The 19,809-nt window shown below is 44.3% G+C and overlaps 1 protein-coding gene across 1 annotated transcript in view; it reads left to right on the plus strand.

Moving 5' to 3' along the window:
* dtn (transmembrane protein 132C dtn) overlaps positions 1–19,809 on the plus strand; it is a 330,593-nt gene that overhangs the window by 18,983 nt on the left and 291,801 nt on the right. Inside the window, exon 2 of the mRNA XM_080274048.1 lies at positions 4,310–5,204. Coding sequence (XP_080130174.1) covers positions 4,310–5,204 — 895 coding nt within the window. The remainder of the gene's footprint in view (positions 1–4,309; positions 5,205–19,809) is intronic.

Consider the following 19,809-nt stretch of genomic DNA (forward strand, 5'->3'; position numbering starts at 1 on the left):
TAGGGAGAGTTGGCGATCCTTTCCCATCCACAGGCCTCTACTAAGCTGCTGTGAATCGTCCGTCGACAACAAGAATAAGATGTTAGAGATGTCCTGGCACTACTGGAATTTAACCGCCTCAACACGATGACGTATTTTTGTCGCTTGTTGCTGCCTGGCAAATTGGCTCATCACAGTAGAGCCCCTGATGGTAGAGTTAAGGGAGGCTGTATATAACCTCCTTAATTTTAAAGTATATCCTGAGTTCAATAAAATCCTCTGACTATATCAAGGTTAAATTGAAATGTACTTAATACCATGTGACCCCACTATTTCAGAAAGTATACCCTAAACTGAATTAGATTGTCTGGGGATAACAAAGTTTAGAGGAAATACACGTTCTCAGGCTGATGGGGTTATCACTCCGGGTTTTACAGCTCTCAGATGATTACAGTCGTTTGGCATTAGCTGAAATAAAATGCACGAGAAAGGCGGGAGCATGAGAGACATTAATGAAGACAGATTCACACTCTTCCCCTCCCAGAGGCCTTCCCTAAGCCGAATAGAACAGCCTGATGGTGGCGGAAAATAAGTGTAAAGGACAGTCGTGTAACTTAAGGTGTTAGTGTGTTGGTGCTAGTATTAAGTTCCTTCACTACCTCCTGAATTGGAATCGCTTTTGAGCTGCAGAAATAAAACATTAGAGACATCGCGGCACCGGTGGAGTTTGGCCCACTTTGTTCAGCAGTTATTTAGGCAACTCTCACCATACTCAAAGAACCAGGGCGGGTCGTGTTCTCGCAGGCGTAGGAGACTCCTTAGTTCATTTTACCAGTCTGTGGGGGGGGGGGTTAATTATTTTACTCATGGGAATAACGGTTAGGATGATGACGATGATGATGATGATGATTATAATGATGCAACCCAGTCTCCTCTCGTTGTGAACCCAGTAAACCGCAGGAAATCGGCGACTTCCATCGGTCGCTCCCATAGGTCATTTGTTGAGGATGTGTTGGTGGACTGTTTGTGTTGTGATAGTGTAATGTATGTGGTGAGTAAGTGTGTTGTGGTGTGGGGGGCTGCACTGCAATGTGGGCAGTGAATTGTTCGGGAGTTTTATTTTTTGTTGATATTGTAGCAGGGAAGGGTGGCAGTCTGGCTAGGTGTACTCGTGTCGCACTGGGAAGGGTAGCTTCTGAGGATGAAGTTATTTGAAACTGTGTCGAGATTACGCCCTTCAGTCCGAAGACGCATTATGTATTTGTTTTTTAATTGCTGCTACCATCTATATTTAACCTAGTGGTGACTCTACAACTGCAGGGATTAGATACAGCCCTCAGTAACCCAACAGTTGGAGCGACTTTTCCTGAACTGTATAAAACCGTCAGGAGATACCGGAAGTAAAAGGAAGATTACGTTCTCTGGCTTAAGGGATTAATAGTCTCTATTTGGGAATAAGGGACACAGTGATAATGATGATATTTAAACCATGTGTTTGTTAAGAATATATAAGCAACCTAAAAGAATATTAACTCACTGATTACTCATTTGACAATTATAAGTATAAAGTATAAAGGGGGTTGTGGCAGCGGTGGAGTTTAGCCTACATTGAGACTCCCTGTAGAGGGTCGAATTGGCGTCAGCTTTAGAAGGCTTCGTAGAACGTCGTCGTCGTCGTCGTTGTTGTTGTTGTCGTTGTTGTTGTTGGCTTATATGAAACGTGAACCCGATGGACTGCAGGCTTAAATTGCTCCTCTCCTGCATTCCTTCATTTCTTTTCGGGTGATAGTGAAGTAGTTGAGAGTCGTCAATATAATCAGGCACTTGAACCTCCTGGTTATATCGGTGCCACCACGATCCCTCCCCAGCACCACAGCTTCCTTGCCAGTGAGTGTTTTCGCGCGTGGAGCAGCATTTGTCTTTTTGTATGTCCATAGCAGTAAGTTCTAAAAGACGTTATCGCAGTGAAAGGGTTACGTTTCCGTGCATTCTGAAGGAGTTGGGATCTATAATTTTCTTCGGTAGGATTTCATTCAGTTTCGAAGAAATCCGTCGCAGTAATAGGTTAATACCTTGAAATATTCCTCTTTGCTAGCCACTTCGCTACGATGACTCTTGTATTTTATTTTTGATATTTTCAGGTAATTCTTTTCGTTTTAGGGAGACTTCTAACTTCAGTGGATAGATATAGCCTACATTAACACTTTCACTTGTAGGATGGTCCACAAAGCTAAAGAAAGTTGTTTAAGGTTAGCCAGACTAAATTAAGACGTCTTTGGGCTGAAAGGGCTAAAAAACAGTATATACAGAATTCTGTGTGTTTTCTTGGTTGATTGTCTCCCACGTGTTTTTATTTTGATGGAATTGTTTAATAGGCTTTTACAGCTGAGCATGATGATGATAGCTAACTCAGTCTCGTACTTTCTCCATAATGTTCCTGGATCCTACCTTACTCCTTCCATAGGTTCCAAGAAATCAGGACAAAGATGATGATGGTGATGATGATAGGTGATTGATTTGATAAGATTTCTTGAAAGGTTTAGATCGTATAGAGAACTAACATTACAAGAGTTTGGTTTGTGGTAGTGTTTGTGTGGTAAATGTTTGTTTTAATCGTTTTGCTGTTTTTTTTTTTCCAGGATTAAATAAACTACTATGTCCTTCGTCTATCTTTTAACACCACAATTTCCCTCTTCTTCCAAATCCTACCTTCTTCTGGAGGTTAGATCAGCGCAAATTAGGTTTAGTTGGATTTACTTCAGGGGAAGTTGTTTTGTTCAACTCTATGTTTGTTTTCGTTTTTTTTTTCCTGCTGAGTGAATCAGGTATGGCTTTCGTTGGTTTTCAGGGTAGTATTACCTCACTGTTCCCATCCTCCATCAGGTCGTGCTTTCTTGTGGGGTTAGGTGAGGTTAGGTTAGGTTAGGCCAGGCAGTTTATATACGAGTTTATTTCCATTTGTTCCATTTCTTCTGGGATTGGTTCAAGTATTGTCTTCCTTGGATTTCAGTGTACTTTTCCCACAGTTCCCCTCCTCCCTCAAGCCCTGCTCTCTTGTGGGAGATAAGCTTGATAGGAGGAGGAGGTGAAAATTGCTGGGACACAAAAAAGGAGAAGGAAAATGCTGGCACCAGTCCAGAAAGTAAAAATAATAGGTTCGGTTCCTCTTTCTATTGTTAGCTTACGTTTTCGTACACCGTCAGATCAGATGCTGGGTTGAAGTATAGTTTCTTTTGTTGGACTCCCTGTTTAGTTTGTATCAGTTTCGTCAGTTTGTGCAATTCTCTTTTTTCTTATGTTCATATCATGAACGCTAAGAGCTTCCAGCAACGTTATTATTGTTATTATTTTTTAGTACGACAGGAGTAGTTGTATTATCCTATATCTGAATGGTGTACTTCTGGCACAATTAAAGGGAAATGGCTTAAAACGTCAAAAGCACCTTCATGTAGTGCGGAATCTGTAGCTTTAATTTTGTGTGCTGTCTATCCCTCAGTGGTAAAGTGCCCGGTCATATCTCTAAATAATGTCACTTTGGATGATCGGTTGTTGTAGGCGTTTTCATCTTTCATTTCCATTTCCCATTCTTGATATGAATACAGTACCGGTATTCCTGTTGGCTGTTGCTTTTACGTAGGATGTATTCTTAACTTTTTTATAAGATATAGATGGTACAGTGGCGTGTGATGTGTTGTGCTCCCATACAGGCTGGTGTGCTAAGCTTCGTCCCTTCTCCTCCTCTTTCTTTTCTTTCATCCTTCTCTCCTTCCATCCTTTCTTCTTTCCGATCCGTACTATCCCTCCCTCCTTTCTTTTCTTCCTCTTTCACTGTCTTACTGTTCTTCTCTCCTTCCTTCCGTTTTTCTTTTCTTTCCATCTCACTCTTTTCTTCATTCCTCCATCCTTTTCTCCATCCCTACTTCCTTCATTTTTCTGTTTCTTACTGTTCTTCCATTTCTCTATTCCATACTGTTCTTCCTCCTTTTCTCTGTTCCTTACTATACTTCCTTTTGTTTTTTATTCCTTACTATTCTTCCTCCTTCCCCTCATTTTTTCTCCTTCTTTCCTTCGTATCTCTTCCCCACCCTCTCTTCATTCCTCTTCTCCCTCCATCACTTTTATCAGTTTCTTTTGTTCATTCTCCTCTGCTTCATTTCTTTCTGCATCCTACCGTTTCCACCTTTCATGTTTTCCTCCCTTACTGTTTTTTCTTCCCTCCTTTCTTCTTCTTCTTGGTATACTAAACACTTGCAAAGAATTGTATAGTTTTTCATTATGTGCTCTCATGCTTTGACATACGGTACTAAACTCCCACCTTCTTTCTCCCTAGGCTGCGGCGGGGTGGAGCTACACTTCCAGAACCCCGACTCAGGGTTCTTCCTGCGGCCCGAGGATGGTGGTGGTGGCGGATCGGGCAGCAGCGGGGCGGGGCGCGGCGGGGTGCTGGATGTAGCCCGCTTCACCGTACTCGACCCCACTAGACCAGCACTCATCAGAGCCACGTATGGACCGTTCAGCACCAAGCAGACCGTACCCGCCAGATACGTCCTACCGGAGTTCCCAGATGACCCGCCCCCACCGGCACTCGCACCGCTCAACGCCACTGACGCCGGGGGTATGGGTGGTAACACACCACATCCGCTGCCGCCCGTGCCTCACCAGCTGGAGGTTTCTGCCCACCTGGTGACCCGCGAGGTGCCTCGTTCCCGCCCCGCTGTGCGTGTTTTGGTGCACGGTGCAGGAGCACGTGGACACCATTCACCGCATGTATGTGTCACCGTCCTGGCACGTAAAGGATCTGACGCACTGTCCGCGTCGTGCACGCCCACAGGTGCTGGTGAGACGGGTGGTGATGCGACATGCTTGGTGACTCTGGCCGTGCCGCCCCGCTGGTGGCCTCCCCACACCCGCGCCACTGTCAAGATTCCTCGCGTGGCCGTGCAGGTCAGCTACCTGGTGGGCACGGCGGCGGGCCCAGCACAGTGTGCGGCGCGAGATGCCACACCAGCAGGAGGCGGGGGACAAGGGCCACGTGTGACGGTGCAGCCAGAGACCAGCGTGGGCGAGGTGGTGCTGACTCTGGACCACCACAACTACCAGGAGTTGGCCGGACCCCTGCTGCACATCATGGTGCCACGCCAGCCACTACACCCCGCCACCACCCTACATGCACCCCTCTACCTACACCCACCAGGCAACGTACCTGCCATCGTACTAGTTATTAGGTGAGTGCACACACACACACATTCACACACACACACACACACACACACTCTCTCTCTCTCTCTCCCTCTCTCTCAGTCGTTCCACATAAACTACACGCTTCCCACATCACACCAAAGCAAGCCTGCACATCCATTTCCTGCCAGAGTTGTTCACCGTGCCTGCCACAATATACAGCCGCACACTGCACACTTGCGTTGCATCCCCAAGGCATTACATAAAATACCGCAGCCGTAAAAATGCGTTTATTCAGTGGAAGGTGCCGGGTGCTGCGTTCTTGCTTCCCCTTCACCTCACTGGATTACTGCACCTTTTCTGGCTGTGGATACGTGAATGTTCTGTAAGTCTGTAGCTGTGCAGTCTCTCACCAGTCACAATATCATTCTGGCATTACATTGATTCATCGTTGTTGTTACTCGTCTTCGGACCTCATCACTCTAAATATGGTTCGTCTATTATTGTATCTAGCGATAACTGAAAAATCGAATAAAAGGATAGTTAGGCCAGACAGTATGAAAGACTAGTGTCAAAAGGAAGGTGTGATTGGGTTGGTTGGGTGTAACCTCAGTACAAAGGTAGGGAAGTAACTATATGCACAGATAAAATTTTACCACCGGGGCACAGTGATCGCAACTGTCCTTTGGCAATCCCACGATCTCAAGAAAATAATTTAAGTACAGTATGCAGCACAGGTAGTGTAATTTATTGGTGATGATCGAATACAAAAACTGATTAGAAGAAAGTATACATATTTTGGGGCATTTAAGGAAGCCGTCTTTATTGATGATTCCGCCGACTGGACGCGTCAGTGTGTTAAACGTCTCAAATATACGCATTATAAAAACTATAAATAACCAGTCAGAGTTACAGAGAAGCTCACGATCTAGTCTAACCTAACCTAACCACTCTAATCTGACATAGCCTGACCAGCCATGTCTAACAACCTACCCTGATTTGACCTATTCTAACTTGCTCTAACCCACCTGAAGGGCTTCGCCTCCCATTCCCCCATGATTTGAACCATCTAGGATTGTCATTAAGCCTAGCCTTGAAAGCCGCCAGTACCTAGCAGACCAAAATTCACTCTTATTTCTAAACTAACCAATCCTAACCTAACCTAATGAACTTAACTTGTCCTTATTTCCAGTCTTGTAAGCGCAATGTGTCCAGACATTCTCTCTCTCTCTCTCTCTCTCTCTCTCTCTCCTTGGAGGGAATACTTTTGCGGGCTTCTAGCGTTTAGTTCCTTCTTGCATTAAAAAATTCGGTAAGGCACTTGAATATTGCACCAAGAGTAAAACGTTCGTTGGGAGAGTTTAGCAGAAAGTTTAACTCGAGGTGCGTGGTAGGTTCGTTGGGGAGATATGCTGCTTGTGATACAGGTTGTTGAAGAAGAGTTTGACTGGGACAGGGAAGGTTTGGAGCCAGCAGATCCAGTGTTTGGCCCTTGGCCTTTGATTAACGCTGCTACTGTGGGTAAGGCAATAGGCTGGATGCGTATGGGGAAGGCAGCAGGTGTGTCTTGGTTGACTGCTGAAATGTTGAAAGCCTCAAGAGATATAGGAGTGGGGTTAGTCACTGACTTGATAAATACGATTATATATGAGTGTGTTGTCCCAGATGATTGGCTGAGGAGTTTAATTGTAAATGTGTACACGGGGAAGGGTGATACCCTGGAAAGAGGAAATTTTAGAGGCATAAAGCTTTTGGACCAGATAAGGAAGGTAATAGAGAGACTTCTAGAAGGTATGATTAGAGAAAAAGTGAATATTGATGAGATGCAGTTTGGGTTTATGCCAGGCAAAGGGACCACTGATGCCATATTCATTGTTCGACATCTTCAGGAAAAATGTATAGGAAAGAAATGGGACCTGTACTTTGTTTTTGTTGATTTGGAGGAGGCTTTTGACAGAGTCCCTAGAGAGGTAGTGAAGTGGGCAATGGTAAAGCCTGGGATCGAGGAGTGGCTGGTTAGGGTGGTTATGGCTATATATGTGGGTGTTCGCACCCAGGTAAGAGAGAATGGAGATTTGAGTAATGAGTTTTCCGTGAAAGTTGGTGTGCATCAGGGGTCAGTCTTGAGCCCCTTATTGTTTATCATGGAATTTGAAGCCCTCTCACGTGGCTTCAGAAATGGTCTCCCGTGAGAGATGTTTTATGCTGATGATTTGATGTTGATTGCAGAGAAGGAAAAGGAGGCAGAGGAAGGACTTTGGAAGTGGAGAGATGGTATGGGACACAAGGACTTAAGAGTAAATGCTGATAAAACAAAAGCGATGGTGTCCAGGGCTGGTGGCGGTACTGTCAAAGAAAGGGAGAGTGGCCTTGTGGGATTTACCACAAGGGCATGGGAAGTAATAACATCTTGTGCAGTGTTTGTGATAAGTGGGTGCATAAGAGATGTAGTGGCATTAGAGGTAAACTGCGTGATAAAGTTGATTTCATGTGTGCGGTGTGTCGAGGAGAGCATGTGGAGGTTGCCAGGCGTGAAAGGATTGATCTTGCTGGTGAGTCTCTTGAGTGTGTGAAAGAATTTTGTTGTTTAGGAGACGTATTATGTGCTGGAGGTGGAGGTGGAGCTAGCTCTTTGGCTAGAGTGAGGAGTGGTTGGAAGAAGTTCAGGGAGCTGTTGCGTCTCCTGACACTGAGAGGGCTCTCTCTCCCTGCTAAGGGATCTTTGTATGCGGCATGTGTTAGGAGTGTTTTGTTGTATGGTATAGAAACCTGGGCAGTGAAGGAAGAAGATATTCGCAGGCTCAAGCGTACATAGGTGACAGTGAGTAGGTGGATGTGAAGTGCGTCTCTGAGTTCGAGGCCTAGGGAGGCCAGGTTTATGATGAAAGAGTTGAGAGGTAGGATGGGACTGGAGTGTATTGATGATGTGATGAGGAGAGGTAGATTGGGATGGTTTGGGCATGTAGAGATGATGGGGGAAGATAATTGGGTGCAGAAAGTGAGAAGCGTTAACGTTAGAGGTAGGATTGGGAGAGGTAGACCCGAAAAAGACCTGGGATGAAGTCGTTGAGAGTGACCTCAGGGATATGGGACTGAATAGGTAAGCTGCCATAGATCGAGTAGCATGGAGAGCTGCCATTAGGTGACCAAGGCCGACGCATGCAAGCATGTTGAAGCCTTTAAAAATATAACGAAGCGAAACGTATTTCTGAGGTTAAATAAAAAAAATCACCTTTATATGTGGTTGTCAATGAAACGCAGCAAATAACCAGTGAAGGACCCATTCCAGTAGTAAATTTGGAAGACCCGCTCCCCTTTGATAAAATATGAATAGTGTACAGTCAGGGATAAAAGTTCTCCTGCAATGCCACTCATCCACAGCACTTCACATCACATTAAGGGCATATCCGTCACATTCCTCCCTGACCGAGAACCTTCTACGGGCTGAGATTTACAACAAGCTTCTCTCAGTTTAGGCGGTGAGAGGAGAGTGACGTGATGAAGAGGTGATAAACAGTAGGCTAACTTTTGTTCATGGCTGTAGTGGGAGCTAAATTACCTGACTGCTAGTAAGATGAAGTTGATTTGCAGGTGTGAGAAAAAAATTTAAGTTCCGGTTTTCAGAGGCCTGTTTTGCCCACCTCATTTCAACTGGTTACAGAGGATTAAGATCCGTTGCTCAAAAGTGAAGGGAAAAAGTAAATGGAAATATACACTTACTAACGCAGTATGCAGTAGTTGAAATAGTATATAGATAGGAAGGCTTAGAATAGATAAATAGACAGGCATTGTGGTAGTGCATTCTCTTCATAAAATATTAGTAAACAGAGTGATTTGCGTCATTCATTAGATAGCTAGATAGCTAGAGATGGATAGATAAATACCGTAGATAGACAACTGTGAGGCAAAGATAGGTGAATAGATAGGACGGAACAGATTTATTAGTTTACCCTTATATTTGTTCACTAATCTATATCTGTCTGGTTCTATATATTTTCTATCAGTCTATCTTTCGGCCAGTCTTTAACTTTTATCTCTGTCTCTTCATCTGTCTGGTTTGCCTTTTTATCTGTCTGTCTGTCTATCATTCTGTCCATCCATCTATCTACCTATCCATCTATTGCCTGACTACACAAACGCCTCAAGTCTCTCTCTCTCTCTCACCACTCCCCCTCTGCACTCCAAGCCCCCCCGCCCTTCCTCCACTCCAAGCTCCCCCCCCCCCTTCCCTCTTGTACTTCACTCCATGTTTCCTCTCTCTCTCTCTCTCTCTCTCTCTCTCTCTCTCTCTCTGTATCTCATGTTGCCTTTGATATAATTCTTTGTTTGGTTCTTCATTTTTCTTTTCTTTTCCTCCGCTCCTGTTTCCTCCTCCTCGGTTCTGTTCTCTCTCTCTCTCTCTCTCTCTCTCTCTCTCTCCAAAATCAGTTTGTGGGGAGAGAGACAAACAGTAGAGAGAGAGAAAAGAAAGTAAAACATATAGTTAGAAAAAAAGAAAGAAACAGGAACTTTGCAAGACAGGGAGGGGGGGAGAAGGGAAGCAAGGTGAAGATTAAGAAGGAATTAGGTGTGTGTGTGTGTGTGTGTGTGTGTGTGTGTGTGTGTGTGTGTGTGTGTGTGTGTGTTTGACGGAGAGGAGTGGAGGGAGGGGATGAAGATTAAGAAGAAATGAAGAGGATAAAAACTGCTGCTTAAGGATGTGTATGTGTGTGTAAGAGACCGATGAAGGACGAAAGAGGATGACCAGAAGAGAGAGAGTGTGAGTGGATGATGAAGAGGATATGATGGAAAGAAGACAGGTGGCTTCGGGATGAGAGAGAGAGAGGGGGGGGGGGAAGGAAGCAAGAGGAAAACAAGGAGAAGCAGGGTCGTAAAAATGTACCTTACCTTAGGGACCCACAAACTCCTCGCCCTTTCTTTTTCTTCCTCTTTCTACTTCGTCCTGTTCTTCCCCTCCCGTTTCACCTTCCTCCTTCATCCCCTTCCTCTTCCATCTCTGTTTTTTTTCTTCCTGCTTGTCCCTCTTTCTCATACTTCCTCTTCTACTTCTCCCTCTCGCTCTTCGTCTTCCTCCCTCTTTCCTTTCCCTTTTCCTTCTCTTGTTTCCTCTCATTGCAGCATTTTCTTTCTCTTGTCAGACCGCATTTGGAATATGCAGCACAAGTCTGGTCACTTTACTGCAGGAAGGTGTAACATGCCTCAGTGTTTGCATGGAAGGATGTTGCAGTCGACAAGTGATATTAAAAAGCTAGGGTACAAGGATGAGCGTAAACAGTGAAATTCGCTTTGACTATAGATGTGAAAAACATTTTGAGATTTGATAGGGATGTCTTAATGGATAAAGAAAATAAAGAAATATCAGTAATGTACAGGTAGTGGATAACTTGGACAAAACACGCTCAAACGGCTTAGATGAGTTTTACTATACAGTAGAACTAGGTTTAGTAGAATAGTGTTTGAGTGGAATAAACCCTCATGTTCCATAGTAACTATCTGTTCCGTTGAAATATCTGACAAATAAAATGATAAACATATTAGTGATAACGCTTCAGTGTGGGAGTTTTATGTTGTGGGTCTCTGATGTATGTCAAATTAACTGCCAAATAACGAACTGCGAGACTTGGACATTTGAGATGGACAGTATAAGACATATTTGTAGTAGCAGTTGATTGATTGTAACATACTGAAGATGGGAATAGGGAAGTAACTGGCCCGTGATTAAGAGATGAACGTCATTCATAAGTGAGCTGACCTGATAACTGTGAATCACAGAAAGGTGATGCAGACGCGGTGGGAGTGATTTATGATTTATCCTCAAGTGTGTTAAAAGCGAAGCATGTTGGTACGTTTCTGTAAAAATGCTAGCAGTTTAAAATCTGAATGAGGTGAAGTTATTGTGTTCTGTTCTCTGGACGCGTCATGTCAGTATTGGATGTAATTACAGTAACACAAAATAATTGCTGGATGGAATTTATTATCTTCTGCTCTCAGGCCGTTTGTTGCCATTAATGGATATAACAACAGTAACACTAAATAACTGCCACTTAGTCTCCCTGCAGGGGTTATTCGAGTAGACTCCGTTTTCTCTTGCTGTCCTTCCTGTAAAAGTTAACATATTGGTTTTCCTTATTGTTCCTTCCTCCCCGCTTTTTCCTGAGCTGAGGGGTGCAATGGAAGACTGTGTTGGGGAGGGGGATCGTGGGTGGAAGGGGTGAAGAGCTGCATTCCTACACTTTATTCATTCATGCACCTCGACTCAAGTATGTGTGTGTGTGTGTGTGTGTGTGTGTGACGGTGCGGAGGAAGGACTTTGCTGTACTCTTCATTCATGCAGCTGGCTTAGACCAAAGTGTGTGTGTGTGTGAGAGAGAGAGAGACAGACAGGCAGACAGACAGAGAGACAGCACTTCTACCGTACTGTTCCTTCCTTCGTCATACACACTGGATTCCCACATCACCACTGACAGAAGGTGCATGGTGTGGTCCACAAGGCCTATTGTTCCTTCAGGTACCTCGGCATTTATACTCTTTCTCTTAGTTCTTCCTCGTTCTTGCCTTCATCTTCTCATTCCTTATTATTCTTTACCCTTTCTTCCTCCTCCTCTTAAGCAGACCCTTGCAATTAAAATGATAACAAGAAGCGGTGTCAAGGCACAGCAAACCCGTCCCCGGTAGTCATTTTAGTACTGACGTATAAACTCAACAGGAAATCCAGTCAAAGATGTCACATATCAAATTTGGAGTAAATCGGGTGAAAATTGACGATTTTATGCCTGTTTGAAATTTTTGGCCCGGCCCACCTGTCATTGACCCTCCTGATGTAATGACGCATGTTATAGGATGCAGATGTGAAAGATGCACATTTAGGTTTTGGTTTCATGTCGATATGACTTATTTGAAAGGAGGTATGGCGAAGAAACGACATTATTTTTTCACTTTTTTTTTTGAGGGGGGGGGGCTACAGCGTGGGCCTTGGCCCAGTTTGACCCAAAATGTAGTCAGTTGATCAGAAGGTCATAGCCCATCATCCATCTAATTTTTGTCAAAATGGCAGCAGTAGTTATTGCGCAAAGTTGTTAACAGACAGACAGACAAACCGACAGACATACAAATAAGCAATCAAACAAACAAATAAACACACAAACCGAGTGAAAACAATACTCGTCCCCGAATCCCTCCTGGGCAGGGTAGTAATAGTAGTAGTAGTCCTCTTTCCCTTCCCTCCTCCTCCTCCTCTTTCTCCTCTTCCTCTTCATCCTCCTCAACCTCCTCGTGATTTGCCTGATTTGTTTCTTTTTCCTTCGACCTCATCCTAATTAGTTTTCTTATTTTTTCCTCTCCCTCCTTTTGTTTTACTAATTCCCCTTCTTTCCAGATCTCTCTCTCTCTCTCTCTCTCTCTATTTATATATATATATATATATATATATATATATATATATATATATATATATATATATATATTCTGTTATTCATTCATCGCCTCCTTCCCGTCTTCATTCATCATTTCCTCGGCTTGTTTCTTATTAGCCATTATTTTCCGCTAGTCCTATACACCTGTTCCTTGTCCTACTTCACCTCCTCCACCAACTTCTCCTCCTTGTACTTGTCCTCCTCCTCTTCATCATCATCATCGTTGTCGTAGTCGTTTCCATTCCTCCTCCTCCTCCTCCTCTTCCTCCTCCTCGTAGAGCTGTTACATAATTACTGGTAGAGTGAATTATGTAACTGCAAGCATTATTCCTAGAAATAGAGGCTTAAGTCATCATAGATAGGTAGACAGATAGATAGTGTATTGACCAGGTAACAAGGGTTCGAATACAGAAAACAGTATAAAACAGCAAATATATACATCTCTTAACATTTCAAGATCATAATCTGTAGTCCACAAAAGTAATAATTATCAAAGAAACATCATCAGCAAACAATAAAACTTAAACCAACAGGACAAAATAAATACAGTGATTTTTACATGGATATACAGTGAACAGTAGAAACGGAGGTAAATAGATAGGCAGGTACAACGTAGATAGATAAACAGCATACGGTAAACAGACAGGTCGGTAGCTGAACGGATAGGTAGATGGATAGATAGGTAGACCGATATTTTTCCATCTCTGAACATGGACTACGAAGCCTGTTGCTGAGATCCAGTAACACAACAAAGCTTCCCCATGTGGTCACTGATACCCACCATTGTCTAGCCTTTGCCGTAATATGCTAAGGCCACCACTTCCACCACACACCTAGGCTACTCATAGCAACACCTGGGCATTGATACCATTCATACTGTGTTATGCAACGGCCATCAGAATCACCACATACTTTTAGACACACCACTTTGATACTAATACTCACTGTTATGTGCAGGGCTATCACGTGAAGGTTTGCTGTGATGGTATTAACTAGGGTGTTCTGATGACATTTCTGTGATATGGTGGTGAGTGAGAAGTATATTTTAATAGCTAAATAAAAGTCCTTATAGCGTTCACAGGAATATCGTGGTTTAAATTTCGCTGTATTACATCGAAACGGGATTACTCCATTAAAAACCCTCATCATCATCGTCATCGTTGTGTGCGTCTTAATAAGCATTTTCTCCTGCTCAGATTCACCTTCAGAAATAATGTATCTATTTTCTCCAACGCCAAAGCAACGATCAGGTTTAATCTTAACACAGGCTTCTTGCTTTTGACCTTCATATTGCGCATCTGCATTTGCATAGTTGCGGTATATATCCACTGTGGTGAAACACAGCACAGACCGAGTTTGTTCAGCATATGCCTAACTCAAGCAAAGTGGGTAATTTTACCAGTTATTTATAAACTACGTGGGTAGGAGCCAGGAACAGGAAGAGAAGAAAAATAAGAAAGTTGAGCTACCATCATTATCATTATCTTCTATATCAGAACCTTGTGTCCGCTTGTTTATGTATGGGGTGGCCAGGATCCGAGAACGGTAAACAAAACAAAAAAATAGTAGTATCATGATCACATCACCCTGTTCTCACTCTTATGAATGGAGTGTGTTGGACTAAGGACCAGGACAGATGCAGAATAAGTTACTGGGAGTACTGTCGTTAGAATGTCCAGGGAAAATAATTTTCGTCCATATTATGTCATTATTGAAGCCTTTGATTTAACAGACCTGTGTATAAATATTTTAATAGGAAAAATGAATAAAGCTTTCATTCAATAATACAATAAACTTGTTGTGGAATGTTTCTCCTCATTGTTCTCATGTTTAAAAAAGTCAATTCGCAGCAATACAAATTTTTCCTTATTGTAATACAGAAGTCAGAAGAACATTAGCAGATCTTAATAATAATAATAATAGCCTCTGCCTAATTTTCTCGCCACATTTCGTAACTCAGAAAAAGAAAAGAAAATCCTGTGCATTGTGGAGTGCGAGAAGAAAAGGTAGAAGAGCCGTGTTAATGGGTGTGTGAGGGGCGGTAAGGCAGTGTCGACCTTATTGCCGGGGTGCTTAAGGCCCATATTGCGTCGCTGAGGGGTTTAATCTGGTAAGTGGAGGGGCGGGGAGGGAGGAGGGTAGGGAAGAAAGGAGGGAGAAGGGAGAGAATAGGGAGACTGTGAAGGGGAGAGAGAGGAAAGGAGGGAAGATGGAGGGAAGGAGTACGATGAGAGATGAGGGGAGAGGATAGGGAGACAGTGAAGGGGAGGAAAGGGGGAGAGAGAGGGGGTTACAGGAAGACGGTGAAAGTGAGAGAAGGGAAAGGGGAGAAGATGGACGGAAGGAAAGAGTAAGAAATGGGAGCGAGATTAGGGGAGAAGATGAGGGGGGAGGTCGAGAGAAAGAAGAGAGGGGAATGGGTATAGGGAAGGAGAGAGAAGGAAAGTGAGGGTAAGGATGGAAGAGAAGAGGGAGTAGAGGGAAGTGTGAGGAAGGTGAGGGAAGGGGGGCAAGGGAGTACTAGGGGAGGAAAGAAAGGAGTAAATAAGGAGGAGAGAAGGGAAAGAGGGAGAGGGCGAGACAGGGAGGAGGGGAGAGAGGTAGGTGAAGGAGGAATGAGTAAGATGAGAATGAGTGTATGAAGAGGGAAAGAAAGTAGGTGGTTTGAAGGAGAGAGAGAAGTAGACTAGAAAAATGTGGAGTGAGATACTGAGAGAGAGTGTGAAAGTTAAGCAGTAGGAAGGAAAAGGAGAGGAGGAAAAACAAGACAGCGGATGAGTATAATATGAAGAGTGAGAAACCAAGAGAGTGTGTGAGGGAGTGCGTTGGTCGGAGGGAGAAGGAGAGGTAGACCAAGGACAAGTATAAAAGGAGTGTATTGAGTGCGGTGGGTGGGAGGAGAAGAGGAAGACTTAGAACTGTTTAGTATAGAACATGACGCGAACTGAGAGTGAGAGACTGATCATGTATAAGTGTATGAGAGTGTGGACGTTGGAAGCAGGAGGAGAGGTAGAACAAGAGCAAAATGAATGAGTATACAGAGAGTGAGATATGAAAAGTTAAGGCGAATGGGGTGGTTGGAGAGAGAGAGAGAGAGAGAGAGAGAGAGAGAGAGAGAGAGAGAAACAAAAGTAAGGTGAGGGTATATGGAGAGTTGGATGGTAAGAGTGTAAGTGGAATGATTGGAAGGAGAGGGAGAGGTGGACCAAGAACGAAATGGTGGAATATGTAGAGGGAATGGAGGGTGAGAGTCTGACCAGGAGGGTGTGTGAGAGTGGGTCGAGAGGAGGAGAGAGGATACGTAAAGGAGGAGAGAAGAGGGAGGAGGGGATATATGGGGGAGGGAAGTAGAGAGAGAGAGAGAGAGAGAGAGAGAATTTCATGAAAGTTATTATGGCAACAGAAAGAAATCCTCATATTTATTACATGTACGTGCGCGTGCTTGTGTGTGTGTATGTGAGAGAGAGAGAGAGAGAGAGAGAGAGAGAGAGAGTGCCACAGAGAGTTAGACAGTCTTGGAGACACCCCTTCCCTTGAGAACGCAACCTGGATATACGGTTATGGGGGAGGAGGAGAGAGGGAGAGATGGTGGGAGGGAGGCAGAAAGGAGGAGGAAAGGAGAGAAAAGGGGGCGGGAAGTGGGAGAGAATAAGGTGGGAGACGGAAAGGAGGAGAGAGAGGGAGAGAGAGAGAAGGGCGGTAGAAGGAAAGGAGAGGGGTTAAGAGGAGGAGGCAAGGAAAGTGGGAGAAGAGGAGAGAGGGAGAGGCTGAAATGAGAGAGGGAAGGTGGGAAGAAGAAAAAGAGGGAGGGAAAGAGAGGCAGGCAGTAGGGGAAGGAAGGAAGGAAAGAAAGGGGAGGGAGGGAGAGACTGATGCTAGACGGATGGGATGGAGGGAAAATGAGGGAGGCTTTGGAAGGGAAGGAGAAAGGAAAGAAGTTTAAGGAGGGTGGAAGAGGAGTGAGGGCAGGATAGAAGGAAGGAAATAAAGAACTGATGAGGGAAGAAGGAGGGAGAGAGGGAAATAGGGAAGTGGACGGGTAGGACTGGAGGGAGGGTACGAGAAAGGGAGAGAAGGACAGAGGCACGGTGGGGGACTGGGTGGGAGAGAAGAGAGATGGATGGAGAGAGGATAGGTAGACAGGGAGGAGGAGTCTGATAGGGAGGGAGAAAGGAGAAACAAGACCTAAACCAAGAAACGGTGCCAAGGCACAGAAAACCCGTCCCCGGCAGTCATTTTAGTGTTGACGTATAAACACTACAGGATATCTGGTCAAAGATGTCACATGTCAAAATTGGAGTTAATCGGGTGAAATTTTTAGCCCCGACCCACCTGACATTGACCCCCCCTATCGCAAACGGGGGGGTGTTCCCCTCTTATATAATGAGGCATGTTACGGGACGTAGATTTGAAAGATGCACATTTAGGTTTTGGATGACAAATTTGAAAGGAGTTATGGCGAAAAAACGATTTTTTTTTTTTTTTTTTTACATTTGTTGGGCCTGCAGCCTGGGCCTTGGCTCAATTTGGCCCAAAATTGAATCAGGTGATTAGAAGGTCATAGCCCATCATTCCTGTAATTTTAGTCAAAATTGCACCAGTAGTTTTCGGATAAAGTTCTTAACAGACAGACAAACAGAACCAATAAACAGACAAACCGAGTGAAAACAATCCCCGATCCCTAGCCCCTCTGGGGCGGGGACGGGTAAAAAATGAAAGAGTAGGAGAAAACTAGAGCGAAGGAAAGAAGGAAGTATGGCATGATGAAAGGAGAAGGTGCATGAGAGGGAAAAATGACGAAGGGATATTTAGGAATGAGAGAGGGAGAAGATAAAGAAAACTATTGATGAAAGAGAGAGAAGGAAGTAGGGAAGAAAAGGGGATAAAATCAATGGAAGAAGAAGGAAATGAAAGAGAAAGGAGGTAGCATGGAAGGAAAGAAGGAAGCTGCGTAGGGAGATTACTAGATAAATGAATACGGTAGGTAGGTAGGCAGGCAAGGGGGTAGGTAGGTAGGTAGGTATGAAAAATCTAATTAAATCTCTTAGTCGTCCTTTGCGAAATCGCTTCAAAGAGATTGGGTGTGCTGAACCGACTTGAATGAAACGTTTATGACAGTTTACAGCGTTCTGGCTTTTGGTGCTCCTAGACTTCTCCACTGTTAGAATAGATACCACAGTCTTTTTTATGCTGGGGTCGGATTCTGATTGGCTAAGGAGGCTGTCTAGCACATCTTCCTTAGCGATTTATTTTGCATACGACATAGCTAATAATCTTTTGGATGTACTGTATTTATGCCTCAGTGCTATCAGCGTTGCATGTATAAGCAGAATCAAGTATTAAACCGGCAAGGGGGAGATGCTAAGAATCTTCTTGATATGGATACGCATAACAACAGACAGCCTTGTAAGAATCAGTGAGCCTGTTGCTGTCTTGAGTTTGGCCACATCACAGAAAGCTTCACTGTTGCTATCGTTTTCTCAAGGCTTCCTATGCCAGTCTGCTGTTCCCTCAAATTTGCCATCAAGAGTTCGCCATATTCTGGGTGACATAAAGGCTTCGTAGCGATTTGGTTTGCGTATTACACCTCAGCATTATCTTTTTTGTTAATTATACAATATGAACATCGACACAGTTTGTATCAGTGTCATACAGGAGAATATTAAGGAATAGGGGATGAATCGCTAAGGAATAGGTGTTACGGATTCTCTAAACCACGTGGACTGCGACCCATTGTTTCAGTATTTTTTTATAGGGTTCAAGGGGAAGGGTTTGTCGGGGGTGGGGTGGGTGAGGAAGAGCACGTTGCTGTACTGTCCTTTTAGTCTTTGTTTATTTATTTATTTATTTTTTCATATATAGGACTGGAGTAAGAGTTTCTATTAAGGCCCGACCAACCCAGCGGGACCATAACTCATGGGCCCTCTCTCCCTCCCTTCCTTTCTCCCTTCTTTCCTTCTCTTCTTCCTTCCCTATTGCTCCCTTCTTCCTTCCTTGTGCTTTCATCCTCACCCCTTCCCCTGTTTTCCTTTTTCTCCTTCCTGAATTACCTCCTTCACTCACCGCTCTTCTCTCCTTCCCTCCTTCCTTTTCTTTCCCCCCAGCCTTTATATCTCCCTCCCGCCTTCATTTACTTCCGTCTTCCTTCTTTCTTTTTCTTCTTTACTTCTCTTCCTCTTTGTTTTTCTTTCCTCCATTCCTCCTTTTCTCTATTCACAGCTCTTCTTCCCTTCATCCCACTTCTCTCCTTCCTTCCTTCCTTCCTTCATTGTCCTTCCTTTTGGCCTTCTGGTCTTTCCTTCCCCTCCTCCTACACCATTCTTCCTCCTCTCCTTCCTTCTTTCCTTCCTTCCTTTCCTCCTTCACTGACTCGTATCCTTGTCAGCAAAATTAAGAGAAGTATCGAGTAGTATTGAGGTTATCCACACAATCTGACCCAAACACTCTAACACTCCTCTTTCTGCTTCTTCCTCTTCCTCTTTTCTCCTCCTCCTCCTCCTCCCCCCCCCCTCTACTTCATCGCCTTTTTTTCAACCTTCAGTCCTTTCCTCCCTCATACTCCCCCTCCCTCTCTCCCCCACACTCCTCCCTCCCTCATAAGAAGGAGAGATGGAGAGATTTAACACGTAGGGAGTGAGGAGGGAGAGGAGAGAGGGAAGAAAGGAAGGAAGTAGAGGAATTTTCTTATTAACTCCAGAAATCTCTCTCTCTCTCTCTCTCTCTCCATTCATTCATTAATCCTCCTTTTTTATTCTTTCGTTGTAATTAGAGAACGAAATTTGTGTGAAATAGAGAGAGAGAGAGAGAGAGAGAGAGAGAGAGCACATTACTGACCTCTTCACCTCTCACCTCCTCCATTGTCTCTTCACCCCCCTTCCCTCCACCCTCTCTCTCATCTTCTCTCCCTCCCTCCCCCTCCATGCCTCCCTCCCTCCATTGTTTCTCCCTCCATTCCTCAAACCATATTTTTATTCCACCCCACCCTCTCCACATCTCTCTCTCTCTCTCTCTCTCTCTCTCTCACACACACACACACACACACACACACACACACACACACACACACACACACACACACACACACACACACACACACACACACACACACACCAGTGCAATGAGGCGGGCGTGAAAGCAAACAGAACACCAGGTGTCGTGAACAGAGACTTTCCATTGAGCAGTAAGTACTTTTTTTAACGCTTCGGCCCCCTTGACTCGGATGAATAAAATCGTCTGTTAC

The sequence above is a fragment of the Coenobita brevimanus genome, chromosome 57 (genome assembly GCF_032717465.1).
Source record: "Coenobita brevimanus isolate Jiangsu-jjx chromosome 57, ASM3271746v2, whole genome shotgun sequence".
NCBI lineage: Eukaryota > Metazoa > Arthropoda > Malacostraca > Decapoda > Coenobitidae > Coenobita > Coenobita brevimanus.